Source organism: Trichosurus vulpecula, chromosome 4, assembly GCF_011100635.1.
Source record: "Trichosurus vulpecula isolate mTriVul1 chromosome 4, mTriVul1.pri, whole genome shotgun sequence".
In the NCBI taxonomy this organism is placed as follows: Eukaryota; Metazoa; Chordata; class Mammalia; order Diprotodontia; family Phalangeridae; genus Trichosurus; species Trichosurus vulpecula.
The window spans coordinates 75,219,352-75,242,412 of record NC_050576.1 but is presented as its reverse complement, the minus strand read 5'-3'; the positions used below and the strand labels follow the sequence as shown (position 1 = coordinate 75,242,412).

Genomic DNA, 23,061 nt, shown 5'->3' with positions numbered 1-23,061 from the left:
ATACTTCCTCACACTCTTTTCCAACTTGCTAAATCATCTGAAACTATCATTCTCAGGACAGGGGAGGCTTAGCTAACTCCCATTTGTCCCCTAACTTTCTCATCTGCCTTTCGTATCCCCTCAAGTTTTTATTTACCTTTCCAACCTATTACTCAGTGTCACTTTACATTTCAACCATAACACAAAACAACTCATAAGTTAGTACCTTTTACTGACATAACTGTGTATACTGGAATCCCATTCCAGCTTGCTTAAACAAACAAAAGAGGTTAATGACTGACCTCACAAGTCAATGGATTTGTCCCTGTTAATTCCTTCTGGAGGGAAAAAAAGAACACTTCAGGAATTGAGTCTTATACACATTGTTAAGCAATAACTCTCGCTTAAAATCACAAAAACATTTTCCAAAATACTTCTAGAATTGTTTACCTAAACTGAAGATGTCTCTGATTTAGTCACAGTAATTAATTACACTATTTGTGTCAATACCCAATTGCTCTTCTATCACTTCACAACATTCAAGAACTCTATCTTGCATAAATACAATACAACTTTAAAATCCCAGCCCTAGTCCATGGGATAATGATTCAACCCTACATCATAAAACTTCTCTTCCCTTTCTAATTATTCTCATTAACACTTTAGAAACCATATTTTCTTTCATTTGACTATACAAGAGTACCAATATAACCAGTCATTTGATTAAAACAACAAGATTTTACATATTTGCATTTATCCAATTTCCCATTTTTTCAAAAAAACAACTTCTTTCACAATGGTAACAGATTCTGGCAGATAATTTCCCTTTTGTCACTACCTGCTTATTTCTGATTAAAGAGATCTGCCACATCATCTCCCCCTGAGGGTGGGTTCTTTCCCATCAGATGGCAAGCTTCACTAATAAGGACTGTATCCTTAAGACCCACATTCTCCTCGAAACCCAGTCTTATCCTAAAAACGCATCACTTTTGCTGACTTTAAAAAGCCAGGTTTTTTTTTTAGGCTTCTGACCCCTACTGTTTTTTCTTTCAGTAAAAACTCAAATCCCAGTAATTGTTGCCCCTCCCCTTTCCTTCCCTTCTGACAGGTGGGCTAAGGTGAATCTTCTTATCTAAACTAAGGGCGGGGAGGAGTAAGGAATTCAGACTGTCATTTCCAACCTCCTTACTCAAAAAAGAACCTTGAATAAGACATTGAATGAGCGCTTCTATAGATAAGCATTAATTCTAATAATTCTAATTAGGTTCTCACCCAGAAACTCCGAGAACTCACAATAGGTCTGGACTGCAGCCAATTGGCTTACAGGTGGAAATTCAGCGGGCCTTCCAAAATTATACAAAAAGATTTTACAGAACATTTTCCAAAAGTATTTTCCTTAAAGCAAATTACCCCTTAAATACTGGAATTCATTAACTAAGTTGGTGCCAAATGTCCTCATTCTCAAATATTGCCCAGAATTCCTATATATTACAAATTCCTTAGTCAAAAACGTGTTATAATGGGAGGACACTTAGTTTCTATAAATTACATACTCAATTAAATTAGCCTTATCACAATAATAACTTTTACCAGGACTTTAAAAACTTTCTCCATAAGAATTCCTCTACACAGAAAACCACACAAGATTGATAAGAATTCATGACTAGATGATTTCAAAAGTTCTTGTTCCAGTTAATAACCTCAATTACTTAATTAACTACGATTCTTAATCTAACAACATCCAGATTATAAGAGGAATTATTTTAATCACTAGTGGTAACATTTTAATTTCTAAGGCCCAATACTCTTAGCATTGTAAAAGATTACCACATTTTCAATATTGCTGATACATCTGTTTGTCAAATTACACAATTTAGAAATGTAACAGCGCCCTAAACATAATTATGCATTTTAAAACTTGAAACAACCCATTTATCAGTTAGGTGAACATATTCCTAAATCTCCCTGCACAGAGAATCTTTCATCTCATCATTTGAAACTATAACTTTAAATCACCAGATATATTCTCATAATAGAAAATTTTTCACACAGAAACTCTGTTCTCATGGTTAAATATCAGTATTATTAATTATTTACTTGTTATAACCACATGTAACAGTTCCAAATTTTATCACATCCCTTTAAAAACCCAATTCACATATATCAAAATCAAAATCAGCTTAAAATTGCTATAATATCATTTCTTACCACACAATGGTCTTCTCATATTCCACAATCTAAGAGAATTTTGGGAACACAATGCAAGTTTAGAAACACAGAAACAATAATTTTCAAATGATGTCTATTGCATTTCCAGATTACCACATATAGAAATTATTCAGCTTATTACTTTTGGTATTTAAAAACCACTTCATAAGTTAACAATTACATTAAATCAGAGAGAGATAATAATAGCGTTGTATCTAACATATACCAGACTTTATGTTATGCATTTTACAATCATTATCATTTTGATCCCGTAACAACCATCATTATTACTTTCCCTTTAAAACTCAGGAAACAGGTCAAACAGAGATTAAAATACAGTTTTGCAGTTGGAACAAGAAGTGTGAAGTTACCTAGAGCAGAAGCTAGTATCCCAGTGGTGACAATTCTGGGTGTCAGAAAGTCCAAATCCATCTACCTCACCCTTCCCCCACAACTGCAGAAGTTACTGAGCCTAGGGCAGTTTGCAGCTGCTGGGACAGAGTGGGCAGAATGCATAGGACCTGGGTGACAATTCCAAACTTTGCCAAAAAGAATGGGCTACAAAGGTACCCAGGGGCACAGTACTGTCAGAATACTGTCAGTCTGTGAAATTCTGTCCTTCTCCTCCTTTTGCCAGGTGGGGAAAGATGATTTAAGTTTTCCCTACAGTTCTCCTGCATTCTCTTCTCCTAATCTGATTTGGGAGGAAAGGAGTTTGTTTAGCTGCTCTAACTTTTACTGCAGCTCTGGCTCGGTCAGAGACAGGACAATGGCGAAAGATCTCAATGACTGTAATTCAAATAACTTCACCTAAGTGATCAGCATTGGGAAGGTGTTTTAGCAAGAGGGAGCTCCTGGAGGGATTTTACAGTCTCAGGAGTTCTCTCCCAAAATTCCAACTAATCAATTTCTAAACTTTTAATGAATAATCAATCCCAGAATATGCTAAAATGTTTCAGCTCTATTTTTTTCTTCAAGTTCGGTTGGCCAGGCCAAACATTGAAAAAGGAAATAGAGTCTCTGTTTCCCTAACTGCAGCCTTAGAATTCTCTGGCTACCTGCGTTTCAGATTTTACACGGTATAGACATTTCACAGCACACACTCTCACACAGACAGTTAACAGACAATTAACAAAACAAATACAGAACAAATACAGACTGAGCTCAGAGTTCAAACAACAGAGAATTAGAAGCTTTCATGAGTTAGCTATTAGCACCCCTATGGTCTTTGGGGAAGCCTTGGCGTTCCTGATTTTTCTGACTCTCCATATCTTATCCCTTAGGAATGGGGAAAGGGGAGATGGAGGAGGACTAGGACAGGTAAAGGAAGGCGAGGAGTAAGGATAAAATGCATTTATCCTCCCCATAATCAGAGCCTTCAAGGGAAGGAAGCAGGAATAGGGCAGAAGGCAAAAACAGAGCCCTTAAGGGAAAGGGGGAAAGGGGCGGGGAGGGAAGAGAGAGAGGAGGCAACGGTAGCAGAACAGAGTTACCTCTCTCAGGATCAGAGCCCTTCCTGGGAGGCAGAAGGGGAGGGAAAAAGCAAAGTGCAGTTTTTCTCCCCAGGACCAGAGCCTCCAAGCGAAGGAAGAGAGGGAGTGGAGGAACAGTTGGACTTCTATTTCTAGTTTTTGACTGATCCATAGTTAATTTTCTAGATCAATCAGTGTTTCCAGGGGATCTATGTGCGTTTGACCGCAGATCTGTGTTTTACCACAGATTTGATCCCTGCCCCCAGAGCTAGCTTAAAGGGAATTTCCAGACTTCAACCAATTTTGTGGGAGTTCTTTTTGGAAGCTGGGAAGAGAGACAACTTACCCCACCTTGTCAAGGCCAAAATTCCAGGAAAAATTAATCCTATGGCGCCCAAAAGCATTGGCAAGGTTGGGCTGCGTTGTCCTGTTTCCATCATTTCCATCCGAAAGTCACGGCACCATAACTGTTAAACCTGAAAATTTGGTTGAAGGAAACAACAGAGCTAGGTGATAGAAAAATCCATGTTGTTTATTATTTTCCCTTAAAGCATAGCGGAGCTAGCTTACTTGTACGTACAAGGAGTCAGAGCATAGGCTCTGGCTGCCTGAACAAAGCAATGAGAAAACTTATATACGTTATTTTAGCAGAGCTGGCAAGCCTGTATGACCTCATTTTTATGACCCCCATGTATGTTTAACCATGATACAAGAAGAGGATTTTCCTTAATGAAATAGATTGTAAATACAACAAATTAGATAGTTGTCAAAGTGTCAATTGGATTTGTAGCCCCAGGATCTCTGTGTTTAATTGGCCATTAACATTCCACCACATAGTATATGCCCATAAAATATTAAGATAAGGAAAAGTCACATAATTCAAGATAGTGTCTGGGCTCAAGGTTTTCACCCTTAATGACCATGGACAGAGCAAGAAATGCTCCATCTGGATTTGTTGATACAAGAGAACAAAGAGACTGTTAGGATCAGGCTTTTCTTCTGGTTAAGTAGTTCAGGCCCTGAGTCTTATTGAAATTACAAAAATGATATAAAATAGTATAATATTTTCCACACCTGCCACTCTACTACAAACCTTAATCTTCTCACACCTGGGCTATTGCATTCTCTTGCTAATTGGTCTTCGTGCTTCAAATTTCTACCCACTGCAATGCATCCTCCATTCAACTGTCAAATTGATCCTCTAGGATCAATAGAAAATTCTGTTTGGCTTTTAAAGTTCTTTATAACCTGGCCCCTTCCTACTTTTCCAGTCTTCTAATATCTTACTACCTTCCCCATTTTCTGTGATATAGTGCCCAACCAGGCATTTTATTTTATGATTCTCCCACCCCACCCCCCAGCCCCCGCATCCCAGACCTCTGGGATGCTCTTCCTCCTCACCTCTGCCTCCTAGCTTCCCTGACTTCCTTCTAGTCTCAGCTAAAATCCCATCTTCTACAGGAAACCTTTCCCTCCTTAATAATCTTCGTGCTGAACTTCTGAGACTACCTTCAAGTTATCCTGTCTGTATTTTGTTTGTACTTAGTTACTTGCATATTGTCACTCCCATTAAACTTTGAGCTTCTGGGGGGTGGGGGTGGAGCCAAGATGGCGGCTGGAAAGCGGGGACTTGAGTGAGCTCCCCGCCAAGTCCCTCCAAAAACCTATAAAAAATGGCTCTGAACAAATTCTAGAACTGCAGAACCCACAAAATAGCAGAGGGAAGCAGGGATCCAGCCCAGGACAGCCTGGGTGGTCGCTGGGTGAGGTCTATTGTGCACGGAGTGGAGGAGAGCTGAGCTTAGCGTGGGCGGCGGCAGGACCAACCAGACCAGGAGCTGGGGAGAACAGGTGGGAGGAATTAAGTGGCAGATAAGAGCAGGAGTCAGAGCCTGCATAAGATCTGAGTCCAGTCCAGGTTGGGGGTTCTTGGGGAAGGAGGAGTGCTGGTGTGGCAGAGCTGGCTGTAATTGCTCTGAAAACAACAACGCATCCCCTCAAGCTTGGAACAAAGTACTCTTTACTCTACAAGCAGTTGTACCCCAACAAAAACCTCAGGGATCAAGTAAGTTGGCTGGGAACATGGCCAGGCAGCGAAAACGCACCCAGATTCAGTCTCAGACTTTGGAATCTTTCTTTGGTGACAAAGAAGCCCAGAACATACAGCCAGAAGAAGTCAACGAAGTCAAAGAGCCTACATCAAAAGCCTCCAAGAAAAACATGAACTGGTCTCAGGCCATGGAAGAGCTCAAAAAGGATTTGGAAAAGCAAGTTAGAAAAGTAGAGGAAAAATTAGGAAGAGAAATGAGAATGATGCAAGAAAACCATGAAAAACAAGTCAATGACTTGCTAAAGGAGACCGCAAAAAATACTGAAAAAAATACTGAAGAAAACAACACCTTAAAAAAATAGACTAACTCAAATGGCAAAAGAGCTCCAAAAAGCAAATGAGGAGAAGAATTCCTTGAAAGGCAGAATTAGCCAAATGGAAATGGAGGTCCAAAAGACTACTGAAGAAAATACTACATTAAAAATTAGATTGGAACAAATGGAAGCTAGTGACTTTATGAGAAATCAAGCTATTATAAAACAACCAAAAGAATGAAAAAATGGAAGACAATGTGAAATATCTCATTGGAAAAACCACTGACCTGGAAAATAGATCCAAGGGAGATAATTTAAAAATTATTGGACTACCTGAAAGCCATGATCAAAAAAAGAGCCTACATATCATCTTCCAAGAAATTATCAAGGATTACTGCCCTGATATTCTAGAACCAGAGGGTAAAATAGAAATTGAAGGAATCCACAGATCACCTCCTCAAATAGATCCCCAAAAGAAAACTCCTGGGAATATTGTTGCCAAATTTCAGAGCTCCTAGATCAAGGAGAAAATATTACAAGCAGCCAGAAAGAAACAATTTGAGTATTATGGAAACATAATCAGAATAACACAAGATCTAGCAGCTTCTACATTAAGGGATCGAAGGTCTTGGAATATGATATTCCGGAGGTCAATGGAGCTAGGATTAAAACCAAGAATCACCTACCCAGCAAAACTGAGTATCATGCTCCAAGGCAAAATATGGATTTTCAATAAAATAGAGGACTTTCAAGCTTTCTCAGTGAAAAGACTAAAACTGAATAGAAAATTTGACTTTCACACACAAGAATCAAGAGAAGCATGAAAAGGTAATCAAGAAAAGGAATAAGAAAAAGAAATTGCAAGGGACTTACCAAAGTTGAACTGTTTTGTTTACATTCCTACATGAAAAGATGATGTGTATGATTCATGAGACCTCAGTATTAGGGTAGCTGAAGGGAGTATGCATATATATATATATGTGTGTATGTATATATATGCGTGTGTGTGTGTGTGTGTGTATGTATATATATTTGTAGACAGAGGGCACAGGGTGAGTTGATTATGAACGGATGATATCTAAAAAACCAATCAAATTAAGGGGTGAGAGAGGAATATATTGAGAGAGGGAGAAAGGGAGAGATAGAATGGGGTAAGTTATCTCACATAAAAGTAGGAAGAAAAAGCAGTTCTGTAGGAAGGGAAGAGCAGGCAGGTGAGGGGGAATGAGTGAATCTTGCTCTCATCAGATTTGACCTGAGGAGGGAATACCATACACACTCAATTGGGTAGCTTACCCCATAGGAAAGAAGGAGGAAGGAGATAAAAGATAAAAAAGGGGGGCTGATAGAAGGGAGGGCAGATTGGGGAGGAGGTAATCAAAAACAAACACTTTTGAAAAAGGACAGTGTCAAGGGAGAAAATTCAATAAAGGGGGATAGGTTAGGAAGGAGCAAAATATAGTTAGTCTTTCACAACATGAGTATTGTGGAAGGGTTTTATACAATGATATGCATGTGGCCTATGTTGAATTGCTTGACTTCTTAGGGAGGGTGGGTGGAAAGGGAAGAGGGGAGAAAATCTGCAACTCAAAGTTTTTAAAAACAGATGTTCAAAAAAAAAGTTTTTGCATGCAACTGGGAAATAAGATACACGGGCAATGGGGTATAGAAATTTATCTTGAAAGGAAGGGAAAAGGGGGTGGGGGGGAGTGGGGTGACAGAAGGGAGGGCTGACTGGGGAACGAGGCAACCAAAATATATGCCATCTTGGAGTGGGGGGGAGGGTAGAAATGGGGAGAAAATTTGTAATTCACACTCTTGTGAAAATCAGTGCTGAAAACTAAATATATTAAATAAATTAAAGAAAAAAAAGAAAAAAAAAACTTTGAGCTTCTGTGAAGGAAAAAGTATTTTTGCCTGTCTTTGTATCCCCAGTGTTTAGCACAGTGCCTGACATGTGATAGACTCTTAAAAAAGTGCTAAATGACTGCTTTTTTGTTCCTTTTTCTCTTATTTAAATACTCTCCTGGTATTTAATGATCAAAATTTCTACTTTTAGTACTTCCTAATACAGTGTTTCCAGATCGTTAACATTGAAGTACACATTTCTCCCCCTTACCCCAGATTTCCATAGATCCTTTTTTTCAGTTAAGCACACTTTCAGATTTTTAGACTTTTCTGAGTAGTTATATATTTATAACTTTTTTCAAATAATTTGAAATGGGGGCAGCTAAGTGGCGCAGTGAGTAGAGCACCGGCTCTGGAGTCAGGAGGACCTGAGTTCAAATCCAACCTCAGACACTTGACACATGTACTAGCTTTGTGACTTTGGGCAAGTCACTTAACCCCAAGTGCCCTGCCAAAAAGCAAAAAAAAAAATAATAATTTGAAATGAAAATATTTTAGAAATAATTTCATTGAGTCAGTTATTTTATCACATTTTATTGATTATATCATGAAAAACACGATGTCAATAATACAATAGGTACTGCATGCTATAGAGTATATTAGAGTAGGAATCATTGATGTTTATATAAATTAACAGAGAATATTTGAAAAAAAAACAGATTTTATTTTTCCTTCAAGATAACCCTCTCAGTATCAGGAACTTTACAGGATATGTATGATTCTGTAGATGTAATAAATCAACTTCAGTGATCTTTTAGTGATTTATTACAGTTTTCAAAGTTTTTATCCTTGAGATATAAATTTTTTAATGGAGACAGGAAAAAATAGAAACTTAAGGAATGGAAAAAAAAATTTAACTTGTAACCTCATGGTCCCAAAGATATGTTTTAATGCACTTTTATTATGAGAAAGGTACTTATTAATTTAATTTTAGAAGAAGCAAAGTATGAGCCACTTAGATTAAGACTTATGGTTCAGTAGATAGGAAGCATAGGATTTAGAGCTGGAGGGAATCTCAGAGATTACCTACTGTAATCTTTTCACATAATACCCGAGGGACCTTTGAAGTCCAGAAAGGAAAAATAGCTCATTTGTCACCAACTAAAATTTTTTAGCTGGAATCTCTAGTTCTAGAACAACTTAAACTTAGAGTTGCTTCACCTCAGTTGCTGAGAATTTGTGTGCTTGGGGATAGAAATCAACAGGAAGGTTTAACTTTGGGATTTTTTGCTTGTTTGTTTTTGTGTAGCCGTAAAGCAGAGTCTCCATCAAAAAAGACAGGAACTGATACTAAGAAATCCCTCCTTGCATATGTCACCTGGAAAGTCTTTCAGAAAGAAGTTTGTGTTTTTTTCCTGTTGTAAAAGAGATTCCACAAGGTTGTTAAGTTTTGACTTTACTGAATGCGGTAGATTCAGGATCAGTGACCTGCCAATTTGGGATCTCATAACCCGACTGCTAAAGCAACAGAAAAGTGGTTACATAGATTCTAAGTAGAGGAAAATGGAATTGGTTCCCTTGGACATTCGGTCCACATGGAGACTGGGGCCTAATGGCAACAGAGACAGGATAAAAGTCAGCCTAAAAAACTCAAAGTTGTTAGGGAGAGAGAATTGTCTATTTTTGCAGTCTCATATAGCACTGAATCTCATTATGACAGAATTTTGGCTCTCTCTTCTGCCCAAGATAACAGTGTTTTCCAGGACAGCAAAGTTTAGGCTCTAAACTGAGCACTCTAAAATAATATCTAGTTATTTTATAGTAACTTCAGGTTTGCAAAGCACTATACATTTGATTGTCACAACAACCCTGTGAAGATGCTGCTGTTATTATCCACATTTTACAAATGAGGAAACTGAGTTTGAGAGAGGGTAATTGATTTGCCCAGGGTTACACAGCTAATAAAGGTCTGAAATAGGATTTGAACTCAGGTCTTACTGACTCCCTATCTAGCATTCTATTCCCTTTGCTACCTAGCTGACCTACCTAATTATTAGGTTTTTTTGTTTAAGAAACTTTGTAAAAATTTTACAGATACAATAATTATTATACCAGTTTGTTTCTGTGACAGTTTTCAGTTTTTCAGACTTAATCAGAGCTGACTTCACTAGCTGAAGTTAGACAATATATTAGAAATTACTTTGACCTTGTTGCGTGGTGAAAAACAGTGATACAACCTTATGATTCTCATTAGTATACATTGTCTTAGAGATAGGAGAACTCATTTAATTTTCAGTGTATATATTTCTCTAACTTTTGTAATGTGTTTCCTTATTCCTAGTTTAACATAAAATTTAGGAGGAACTTTTCCTTTTTTGGGAGAGGATGACTAAAAATTTTAATCTTGGTAAGGTGACATGTATTTGGAATATATTTTGATTATTATTTTTTCTATTTTGATGATTCTTTTTTTAGTCTGAAGGCAGTTACTTTCCATTCAGAGCTCCTTCCTTCGTTCCTTCTTTTGCTCTCTTCATCTCCCCCCATCTGGGAGTTTAGAGGCTTCTCACGGGCCAGTTCCACATCCTGATTAGCACGGGGTGTTTGATCTGCTCTGTTTTCAACCTGGTTTGATGGAACCTTTCTGAGGCAACCTGGGAGGCTGTGGAAACTCACCATATTGATGCTGAACTTAGGATGGATACCCGCAGAGCTCCTGAGCTCAGAATAAGCACCACCTAGAAGCTAGAGCTTTCTGAAGTATAGAGACCTCTGTCTTTCTGGAATTTAGTGATACCTAAGTTGACATCACTGACCTTACATATTGCACATACATTCTTGCACTTACAATATCTTGTTTAAATGACCAACCTATCCATTCACTTTATGTTGAAGGGCAGCAAAACTTTGCTTTATGAAACCTCTCCTGCACAGATATTCGTGCAAATCTGCTTCCCTTTTCTTTTGGAATTTTGAGGTGGCTTTCTTTTCAGACTCTTTTAAGTTTGCAGGATGATCACACTCAGAATTTTTACACTACTACTGCTATTACTACCTAACATTTACTATGTGCCGGGCATGGTGCTGAGTGCCTTACAATTACTGTCTCATGTGATCCGCACAACAACCTTGGGAGGTAGGTACTATTATTATCCCCATTTTACAGTTTAGGATACTGAGGAAGGCCAAGGTCAAGTAACTTGCTCAGGACCACACACAGCTAGTACGTATCTGAACCTGGATATGAACTCAGTTCTTTTGATACCAGGCCCAGCACTCTATCCACTGTGCCTCCTAGCTGCCTAGTTAAAGATTTTTGAAAATTATTCTTGTGATAAACCAGATGTTTCCCTTGACACACTCATGTTTAATGGTAATACTTCATATTTCCTTACTAAGCTGTATTTTGCAATTAAATACTCTGTGCTGATAGGTCAGTAACATAAGAAGTTGCAAGAGGCCATTACTGTACTTGCCCTTGAATCACAAGTGATAGAGAGACGTTTCTGAAACTACCCTCAAAACTCTTGCAGCTGCTAGGGTTTGTGAAAGACAAAGTATCTCTCACTTTTCAGCAAAATGATTTTCTGTAGTACCCTTAAATCATAGCAATTTTTATACTGTGCCCCTCTTTTTTCTTTTCTTTTAGGTACCAGAGAAAAAAGGGAAAGAAGTAAATGCTGGGTTTGGTGGACCAGTTGTTAGTTCTTTGTATCAAGAAGAAACTATCAGGTAAATTTCTCCTGTGAGTTTCAGGCTACCAGCGAAGTTAAATACCTGTGTATCTCTATGTATACGTGTATGTATAGATATTTATGGCTATGTAGACATATAGATGCATATATCTGTGTGTGTTTGTGCAAGTAAAATTTGTGAAGCATTTTCTCTTTACAGCAGACTAATTTGGTGACACCTCTAACAGGATAATAAATGGCAGGAAAGAACTCTTTAGGTCCATAATTTTCTATATCAGTAAGTGTTTGTTGTATCATTGACATCTATTAACCTTTCCCGCCATGGGAAATGGGCAGGGCAAGGTTTTCTGTCTCAAATGATAAAACCTGAAACTAGATTTTTTAAAAAATTGATATTTATTTTTCCCCTCTATACCTTTGTTTCTTTAAAGGATTTAATTTTCTTAGTTCATTAACTAGGCACTTGAATCCATTTTCTCTAGGATGCAATAGAACTAATCTTACATCAGTGAATTAAGCTGTGTGATCTACATATTTTAAATGTAAGCAGTCCTGAAATGCAAGTTATTTGAGAAATACCATTAATACTCTGGCTTCGTAAACAAAAATGAGATATAATAAAGTTAATGAAAGTGGTTGAGACACTGTTTCTGGTTCGCTTACTTAGCACAGTGCCTAGCACCTAGCAAATGCTTAATAAATGCGTCTTAATTTGACTAGTACTTACCTTTAATTTGGTTTGTGACAAAATCTGAAAAATTTGAAAAGTGGCAGCTTCTTGTAGATTTGCATAGGGTACAGATTAAAATTCCATTTTCTGCATTTTGGGTACAGGTTTGCCAGAAAAAAAAAATTCATTCAATTCAATCAATCTAATCATCTGCTTAGAAAGAAAGAAAGAAGGACAGAAATCCTGCCTTTGAAAACCTCTCACAAAAGTTATATTGGAGCTATAATTTACAATATTTTCTGATAATAGACAAAAGTCCACAGTCCAGATTAAGGAAATGTTCAGAGTTGAGGGAATAATCTCAGTACAATAGTAATTTAAAATGTCAGAGCACTCTAGGGAGTCATTTTCCTGAAAAAATTCATTCCTTTTTCAACCACCTCTTCTAAGAATGCTTCTTTCCACCTGTCAGAGGTGAAATCTGGAAAGATTTCACTTTATTGAAGCAATCCAGAACATTTCCCTAACCTCACTCTGTTCCTGGCCCTAACTTAGTCAAAGCTTAGGGAAAGAGGGAAATAGCTTTAGTGGTGGGACCGAGGTCTTGCCCTTGTGTGGTCACTGCCCACTTTCTCCCTCTCTAAACTTTGACTTTGTTTTCTCAAAGAAGGTTGATTAGGTTTTTGGTAAAAGGAAAAAGGGATTTTGTACAGGACATTGTTTCAGAATTGTTAAAGAAAGGTACTCATAAATCTTTCTGACTTAAAGAGGAATCAGGACTCTTAACTAAAATGCATAGCCTGAAAAGAGGCATGTACAAGAGCCAAGGGAAGTTAGAAGAAAACCAAGAACTAGACTACCCCTTATAAATAGCTCTGGGTACTCCTAGCTCTTATTCTCAGAATTTATTCAACAACCATTTCTGAAACACATCGTTAAGTGCTTACTTAATTTACTACTTAACAGTAGGTGCTGGAGGGATAAAAATAACAATATGTCTTAGTAGGAAAAACATGTGAGAATCTGAATAAAGCAGGGATATTTATTCATTTTTACAAGCAGCTGATATAATAAAAAGAGTATTAGATTTGCAGTTGGAAAATGTGGGTTTGAATCCCCCTCTGCTGTTGACTCCCTTTGTGACTATGAGCAGGGCCTCCTTGGAGGTTGGACAGGTGATCTCTCAGGTCCCTTCCTAATCAGACTTAGAGGTCATCTAACCCAGTAGCCTCATTTTGCAAATGATGAGACTGAAGCATAGAGCAGTGAAGATGTCGCTCTAGATTGAGTCATGTAACAGCCTGGGATGAGCCAGAGTGCTGGGCTTGGAATCTGAAGACCTACCTTGTTCCCCTCTCACCTCTGCCCCTTCCTCCCTGTGTGACCTCAGATAGATCAGCTCACTCTTATGGACTTTTGCATTCTTATTCACAAAGTAAGGAAGTTGAACTAGTTAACCGCTAGGGCCCTTCCCACCTTTAAATCTCTGATCAATCCCAACAGTTTAACTGTGGGGTTAGAGGTAACTTACCTCTCTGAACCTGTTTCATCTTTAAAATAGGGATAATATGATTACTTGTAGTAGCCTACCTGACAAGATTGTTGGGAGGAAATTGCTTTGTAAATTATGAAGCACTCTATAAGTGTGAACTGTTAGTAGTATGGCAGTCTAATGAGACAGTTACACAAATAACTATCATACAAATAAAACAGGATAACCGCTAGAGAAAGGTTAGAAAGTGCTATGAGAGAACCAAGAAGGGAGATAACACATTTCTTTCTTGGCTGGTGAAGAAGTAAGGATCACAAAAAGCTTTATGAAAGAGGTACCGTTTGAGTTGGCCTGGGAAGAAGCGTAATATTTCAGTGGACAAAGATGAGAAATGCATTCTGAACATAAGATGTGGTAAGAGTAAATACAGAGTAAAGGGAAGGATGAGTTCAAAAGTAGTACATTTTAACAGTAACATGGAGTTTTTGAAGGGGAGAATTAGGAGATAAGGCTGGATATGCCTTTTGATGAGGGAAAGAAGGGAATATGCATTTATATAACACCTGCTATGTTCCAGCACTGTGGTAAGTGCATTTTTACAAAGACGGTCTCATTTGATCTTAACAACTTGTGAGGTAGGCACTATTATTATCCCCATTTTACGGTTGAGGAAATTGAGGCAGGGGTTAAGTGACTTGCCCAGAATCATGTAGCTAATAAGTGTCTGAGGCTGGATTTGAACTCAGGTCTTTACAGCTCCATGTCTAGTGCTTTATCCTCTGTGCCATGAGCTGCCTCTAAGAAAGCTGCCTGATAAGAGAAGTATCAGTTCTAACAGTTATGTATCAGGTTAACTATCTTCTGAACTTTAGGAAAGAATGTATAAAAGTGTTTATTGTTGTTCAGTCGTGTCGACTCTTCATGACTCTGTTTGGGGTTTTCTTGGCAAAGATACTAGAGTGCTTTGCCATTTCCTTCTCCAGTGGATTCAGGCCAACAGTGGGTAAGTGACTTGCCCAGGGTCGCACAGCTTGTGAATTCTGAGGCAAGATTTGAGCTCAGGTCTTCCCGACTCCAGGCTCAGCAATCTATCCACTGAGCCACCTAAGCTGTCTCCATGAAAGGGTTAGAAGGGTCTTTTCTTTTACTTGTGTTTAGGGAACAAGCATTCCTTGACACAGGGCCATGGCAGAAGGTAGAATCCATCAGAATAATTCTTGCCATCAGTGTATGTTGTGAGTTTGAGTAATGGTTGTAAAGTGCTCTGAGACCCATGACAAAAGGTAGTATTGATTTTCTAGAGACGTCTCCACCTCAAATGTTCACATGGACTATTGGTGCCCAACCTGTGGTAGAGCCTTCTGAGGTTGTATTGGTTCGATTAGCCACAACTGGACATACTTGTACCTTGACCCCAACATAGTGATGTCATTTGGGACCTTTTTGAGAATGAAGGACAACAACCAAAACTAATACATTTAAATATTTTCTGTATTTTATTTGTTCTTCAAAAAATATATTAGAATTTATCTTCTTGTGATTTAGAAAATATTGTTAGATCATTAATTTGTTTTGTAAAGTTTTTTATTTAATATTTTTAGTTTTCAGCATTGATTTCCACAAGATTTTGAATAAAAATTTTCTCCCCACTTCTACCCTCTCCCCCATACCAACATGGCATATATTCCAATTGCCCCATTCCCCAGTAAGCTCTCCCTTTTGTCACCCCACTCCCCCCCATCCCCTTTTCCCTTACTTTCTTGTAGGGCAAAATAGATTTCTGTGCCCCATTGCCTGTATGTCTTATTTCCCAGTTGCATGCAAAAACAACTTTTTTGTTTTCGAACATCTGTTTTTAAAACTTTTTTTTATTTTATTTTTTTTTATTTTTATTTTGTTTTATTTTATTTTATTTTTTTGTTTTTAAAAATTTGAGTTCCAAATTCTCTCCCCTCTTCCCTTCCCACCCACCCTCCCTAGGAAGGCAAGCAATTCAACATAGGTCACACGTGTATCATTATGTAAAACCGTTCCACAATACTCATATTGTGAAAGACTAACTATATTTCACTCCCTCCTATCCAGTCCCCCTTTATTTAATTTTCTCCCTTGACCCTGTTCCTTTTTAAAAATTTTTGCTTTTGGTTACCTCCTCCCCCTGTTGGCCCTCCCTTCTGTTGTACCCCCTTTTTTGTCCCCTTCCTCCTTCTTTTCTGTAGGGTAAGATACCCAATTGAGTATGTATGTTATTTCCTCCTCAAGTCATATCTGATGAGAACAAAATTCACTCATTCCCCCTCACCTGCCTCCTCTTCCCTTCCAACAGAACTGCTTTTACTTGCCACTTTTATGTGAGATAATTTACCCCATTCTATCTCTCCCTTTCTCCCTCTCTCAATATATTCCTCTCTCATCCCTTAATTTGATTTTATTTTTTTAGATATCATCCCTTCATATTCAACACACCCTGTGCCTTATGTGTGTGTATATATATATATATATATGTATATGTATATATGTATATACATGTGTATATATATATATATGTATGTATGTCTGTATATACGTATTCCCTTCAGCCACCGTAATACTGAGGTCTCATGAATTATACACATCCTCTTTCCATGTAGGAATGTGAACAAAACAGTTCAACTTTAGTAAGTCCCTTATGATTTCTCTTTCTTGTTTACCTTTTCATGCTTCTTTTGATTCTTGTGTTTGAAAGTCAAATTATCTATTCAGTTCTGGTCTTTTCACTGAGAAAGCTTGAAAGTCCTCTATTTTATTGAAAGTCTATATTTTGCCTTGGAGCATGATACTCAGTTTTGCTGGATAGGTGATTCTAGGTTTTAATCCTAGCTCCATTGACCTCTGGAATATCATATTCCAAGCCCTTTGATCTCTTAATGTAGAAGCTGCCAGATCTTGGGTTATTCTGACTGTGTTTCCACAATACTCAAATTGTTTCTTTCTGGCTGCTTTCAGTGTTTTCTCCTTGATCTGGGAGCTCTGGAATTTGGTGACAATATTCCTAGGAGTTTTCTTTTTGGGATCTTTTTTCAGGAGGTGTTCAGTGGATTCTTTCAATTTCTATTTTACCCTCTGGTTCTAGAATATCAGGGCAGTTCTCCTTGATAATTTCTTGAAAGATGGTATCTAGGCTCCTTTTTTGATCATGACTTTCAGGTAGTCCGATAATTTTTAAATTATCTCTCCTGGATCTGTTTTACAGGTCAGTAGTTTTTCCAAGGAGATATTTCACATTGTCTTCCATTTTTTCATTCCTTTGGTTCTGTTTTATAATATCCTGATTTCTCATAAAGTCACTAGCTGCCACTTGTTCCAATCTAATTTTTAAGGTAGTATTTTCTTCAATGGTCTTTTGGACCTCCTTTTCCATTTGGCTAATTCTGCCTTTCAAGGCATTCTTCTCGTTATTGGCTTTTTGGAGCTCTTTTGCCATTTGAGTTAGTCTGTTTTTTAAGGTGTTATTTTCTTCAGTATTTTTTTGGGTCTCCTTTAGCAAGTCATTGACTTGTTTTTCATGATTTTCTCGCATCACTCTCTCATTTCTCTTCCCAATTTTCCTCTATTTCTCTTACTTGCTTTTCCTACTCCTTTTTGAGCTCTTCCATGGCCTGAGACCAGTTCGTATTTTTCTTGGAGGCTTTTGATGTAGGCTCTTTGACTTCGTTGACTTCTTCTGGCTGTATGTTTTGGTCTTCTTTGTCACCAAAGAAAAATTCCAAAGTCTGAGACTGAATCTGAGTGCGTTTTCACTGCCTGGCCATGTTCCCAGCCAACTACTTGACCCCTGAGCTTTTTGTTGGGATATGACTGCTTGTAGAGTAGAGAGTACTTTGTCCCAAGTTTGAGGGACTGCGCTACTATTTTCAGAGCTACACAGCAAGCTCTGCCACACCAGTGCTCTTTCTCCCCTGAGAACTGCCAACCAGGATTGCGGCCAAGATCCAGGCAGGGCAGAGCAGGCTTTGCACTCCCGCTCTAATCTGCCACGTAATTCCTCCCACCAGGTGGGCCTGGGGCTGGAAGCAACTGCAGCTGTAGCTCTGGAAGCAGCCTCAGAACTGCACCACTTCCACCGCCTACGGTAGGGTGGCTGACCACAAACTCCTTTCACTCTGTCCCCCACAGCTTTTCCCACTATCCTTCTCTATTGTCTTTGGTGTTTGTGGGTTGAGAAGTCTGGTAACTGCCACAGCTCACTGATTCAGGGCTCTACTCCTGTTCTGCCCGGCTCCCAGTTTGGTTGGTCCTGGCACGGCCCGTGCTAGGCTCTGCTCCGCTCTGTTCCCAGCTCCGTGCGATAAACCCTTCCCAGCGACCATCCAGGCTGTCCCGAGCTGGAGCCCTGCTTCTCTTTAGTATTTCATGTGTTCCGCAGCTCTAGAATTTGTTCAGAGCCATTTTTTATAGGTGTTTGGATAGACCTGGTGGGGAGCTTAAGTAAGTCCCTGCGTTCTAGCCGCCATCTTGGCTTGGCCCCTAGATCATTAATTTTTATTTGATATTCTTAGTTAGAACACATTGAGTGTATTTTCTGTATTGAGCCATTCTGCCATCTGTAGATAGCTATAACTAGGGCAGGTAACCAGAGCTATGCTTCAAGGTTTTAACATGGGTGGGATCTGCTTCTCCCAGTAGTAGTCCTAAGGCTTGATCTCTATGGCCTTGCAAATAGTAGGGGTTTAAATGCTTGTTGACTTGATATGGGCCTATTCAGTGAATCAATAAACAACTGCTATGTGATGCAGCCTTCCAGGCCCCAGGTTGCCACTCCCAGTGTCCCATCACCTGACACCCATCTCTAACCACCCCCTTCCCCTTTTCTTACCATTATGACTTTAAGCAGGTATACTCCCAGGTGTTTTATATTGGCTACAGTTACTCTAAATGGAATTTTTCTTTCTATCTACTCCTGCTGGACTTTGTTAGTCATATATAGAAATGCTGATGATATGTATGGGTTTATTTTATATCCTGCAACTTTGCTGAAGCTGTTAACTATTTCAGTTTTTTAGTTGATTCTCTAAGTATACCATCATATCATCTGCAAAGAGTTTTGTTTCCTTGTTGCCTATTCTAATGACTTCAGTTTCCTTTTCTTCTCTTATTGGTATAGCTAACATTTCTAGTACAATATTGAATAATAGTGGTGATAATGGGCTTCCTTGCTTCACCCATATCTTATTGGAAAGGCTTCTACCTTATCCCTATTAGAGATATGTGTCTTACGGAGTTATTAGCTTCTACTTGCCTGCTCCTAATTTTTAAGGGATTATTTTCTTCAGTGAACTTTTATGCCTCTTTTTCCATTTGGCCAATTCTTCTTTTTAAGGTGTTCTTCTCTTCAGTGGATTTTTGTGCCTCTTTACCATTTGGCCAGTTCTGTTTTTTTAAGGTGTTGTCTTCACTATTTTTTTTTTTGTGCTTCTTTTACCAAGCTGTTGACTCTCTTTTCATAATTTTCTTGCATCAGTCTCATTGCTTTTCCCAGTTTTCCCCTCTTTCTCACTTGATTTTTAAAATTGTTTTTGAGCTCTTCCAGGAACTATTTTCAGGCCTATGTCCAATTCACCTTTTTCTTTGAGGCTTTGATTTTGTTGTCATCTTTTGGGTTTGTGTCTTGATCCTCCCTGTCACCATAGTAACTTTCTGTGGTCAGATTCTTTTTTTGTTATTTACTCATTTTCCCAATTTCTTTCTTGACTTTTAACTTTGTTTTAAAATTGGGCTCTACTCCTAGGATAGATGGAGCACTGTCCCAGGCTTCAGGTTTTTTTGTGGTACTGTTTTCAGAGCTAGTTCTGGGGGTCAGAAAATTTTCATTTCTTCCAACGTGGCATGATCTAAGGAGATAGCCATGATCTTGGCTTATTTTCTAGTCCATGAGCCTCCACAAATACTCGTTTACATCCCTGAGCCATGACTAGGTTCCTTCCCTACCACTCTGTGGCTACTAGTGCTCTTGCTCCTTCTGGCCCTCTAAATGCAACTTGGGCAATCTATAATGGAAAGTCTGGGGGACTGACAGAGCATTTGTGGTATAGTTACAAATTATTTGCAGTGAATAATATGATTAGAAGAGTAGCAGTGTGATCCTGTGGAAGGAGCACTGGATTTGTAATCAAAAGCTATGGGTTTGAGTCTTGCCTCTCTCACTTACTACACATGTGACCCAAAGTAAGTGAATTAACCTCTATGTCTCAGTTTTCTCATCTCTAAAATGAAGTAGTTGAACTAGAAGAAGTCTGATGTCCCCTTTCGTACTGAATCAACGGCCTTATGAAACAGTATACCCATTTTATGGCACTTGTACTCCTGGCCTTTCCCAGAAACTGTAACTTGTCCAAGATATGAGAGTAAAAAGTCAGTGCTTCTGTCCCCAGCTTCCTAAATGGGATCTTGAGTCCAGAGTCTTGCAATTAGATAATTCCTACATCAGACCTGACCCTGATCCTTATCCTTTTGGACCCAGCTTCGTTTCCCAAGCACTTTGCTCTAAGTGGCAAGGTGTATTTAATGTAGAGTCCATGGTGGGTCTGTGTGTTATATTCAGAAACCTAACAATTTGACTCTTTAGCTCTCTGTCAGTTAATTATGGATAATGGGCAGGATAGACAGAAAACAGGTCTGGGAACTTGAATTCACTTGTGATTCTAGCTAGTCCTAGCAGATTCAGAACTAAAACTCTGGTCGTCTGTGACTTGTTCCACTATGACATGCTACTGTTTTTGGCAAAGGCATCTAGCAGGCAAGGCAGGGACCAATAACAGTTTTTCGTAATCAGAGGTTTGAAGCCAGGTGGGGTAAGCCTGGGAACTCTGAAATAGCTGTATTTAACTTTGAAACAGATAGGTGGGTAAACAAAACAATAGTAATAGGCAAACTATTTTGCAAAAAATACCTCAAGATTCTTTTATACACTTGCTAAGTAGTTACTTTGGTCTATATATTTAGAAAGTTGTTGGGAAATAAATTTAGGACTTAGAGCTAAAGTTTAAAATGCCAACAAATTATGAGGCTGTGTGTTCTTCCTCCCCCATGCACCACTAAGATCTGATTGTTCCCATTATGTTTTGTAGTTTGTTAGATGCTATGTAATCTATCAGAATTTTATTAATCCCACTTATACAGGCAGCCATCTGGACCTGCCCTGAGCAAGACCATACTTGTGTACAACTGGAATGATTGATGGGCTCTGGAATTGATTAGTTGTTCTGTGAGATAAATGAACTGTTTTGGCAGAAAATACCAGAGGTCACTGCATGTGGTCAGGTACAAAGGCCTGAAGAATTTTAAAGAGATGTTTTCATCATAGACTTGTAAAATTGAAGTTCCTAAATAATAATGGACTTTAGAAATGTTCTGATTGAAGTTTTTTTCTCTATTGGCAGTTCTGTAGTCTTAATTGAATATGAAATTAAAGGATTAAGCAGAAAACTTAGACTGGTTTTGCTCTTTTTTCCCAACATAATAGGAATGAAAACTCTTGTTGGCATACATATTATATACAGCGTACAGAATGAACGTAGCACTGAAACCTGTCACTCACACATAAATTGTGCTATAAAATTGTCCAAAGAGCTTAAACGACTAAAGGAAAAGGGAAGCTGTATTATACACAGCTCTGCCACAAACAGCAGTGACTGCTGAGACAAGAATAGCAGTAGACACCCCACCAGTTGAGGATTTAAAGACTCACAGCATTGGAGAAAAGGCCCATTTTTAACAAGTACTTATCAGACTGTAGCACTTGAAAAATGTTTTAAGTAGCTCATGCTATAAACATTTCATATTTTTAAAATGTGCACTTGTATCTTTACCATTTGAAAGAGTAGAATCCTCTTTGGGACCCCACCCTCTTATGCTCCAAGTGCCACAAGGATCTGTATTGTCATCCTCTGGCTATGGTACTATTACCTGAGATCAGAACTATGTTAACACTTTGGTGATGGGTTGGGAATCATATGACATATGTCTTGTTACATCTTGGTTATTCTCTTGAGGACTTCAGCGGAGTATATTGGCGAGTGGGCAACTCCCCTTGAGAATCTGACTGCTCAGAATGAACTTGAGTTATGGATTTATTCAGCCTGTAAAACCTCAGCTGGCATAAATAATTGAGAAAGCAAAGGTTTGTCTGTGGTGCACACCTCAGGGACTCATGGCTCCCTTCCCTCCCTTGCCTGTCTTTCTTATGAAAATGATCCCAGTTGCACTGCTCGATATGAACAACACCAAGCAATTAAAAGCTATGGGTGGTTGGAGGGAGGAGAAAAGGTTCAGTTAATGAGCTTTTCCTCGGTCGGTGCCCATGAGAGCCTCAGGAGTGACAAGGCGATTAAAGCAAAGAGATAATTATAGATGATGTGAAAATGGGCCCCTTGGGGCGAGAAGGCCTTGACATCAAAAGTAACTGTTGCAGGAGTTTCCTGGCTCCCATATTTGCCTTCTTTTTAAATGTACTTTAGTTCCTATATGATCTGTGGCCTGATACCAAGTATACAAGCAGAGCCACCTGTTTGTTGTTCACCAGTCTCGGCTCTGCAAGCTAGCATCCTTTAGCCAAAACATTCTTGTTTTTGTTTCATTCTTTCACTCAACCAGCAAATATTTATTGAATGATTAATCTGTTTTGAAGTACTGTTGCAAGGTATTGGAATATCCTTGAGGAACTTGTAATTTAACCAGGGAGACTCAAAAAGTTAGTCTTAAAAAAGGTTCCTTAGAGATAATCTGCTATAATTCTCTTATCTCAGTAGGGAGGAAACTGAAACCTTGAAAAGTTAAGTGACTTGTCCGAAGTCGAAGGTGAGTTAATAGCAGCACCAGGAGTAAAAAGGCTTTTCTTTACACTGTGCTGCCCCTTCCACACCGTACTGCTCTGTAAGAAATATGCATGCACAACATTAACTAAAACACTGGTGCTATATAAGTAAAGTGCTATCTTCTGGATGATACAACATACATAAGTCCAAAGAAAAGGGGTGCTTTTTTTTTTTTTAAAGAACTGGAAAAGATCTCAGAGGCCATCTTGTCCAGCTCTTTCATTTTTTAAAATACAATTTTCTTGATATGTCTTGTTTTTATAAAACCTAAATTTCCTTCTGTGTTTCTCTTCTTTCCCTCTCCAAGAAAGACTATTTTTTTAAAAAGGGTGAAACATCAGAAGACATCAGCAAAATGAATCAATACTACAAAAAAAAAAATCTGAAAATATAATCAATATTCCACACCCCTAGATCTCTTGTCTATGCAAAGGAGTGGGGGGTGGGGGTGGACATCTTTATGTGTCTCTCCTTAGGGGCC

The 23,061-nt window shown here is 38.5% G+C and overlaps 1 protein-coding gene across 1 annotated transcript in view; it reads left to right on the top strand.

Moving 5' to 3' along the window:
- The window catches only part of ACBD6 (acyl-CoA binding domain containing 6), a 227,380-nt gene that overhangs the window by 50,955 nt on the left and 153,364 nt on the right, over positions 1-23,061 (top strand). Inside the window, exon 4 of the mRNA XM_036755421.1 lies at positions 11,521-11,603. Within this exon, the coding sequence (XP_036611316.1) occupies positions 11,521-11,603 (83 nt within the window). The remainder of the gene's footprint in view (positions 1-11,520; positions 11,604-23,061) is intronic.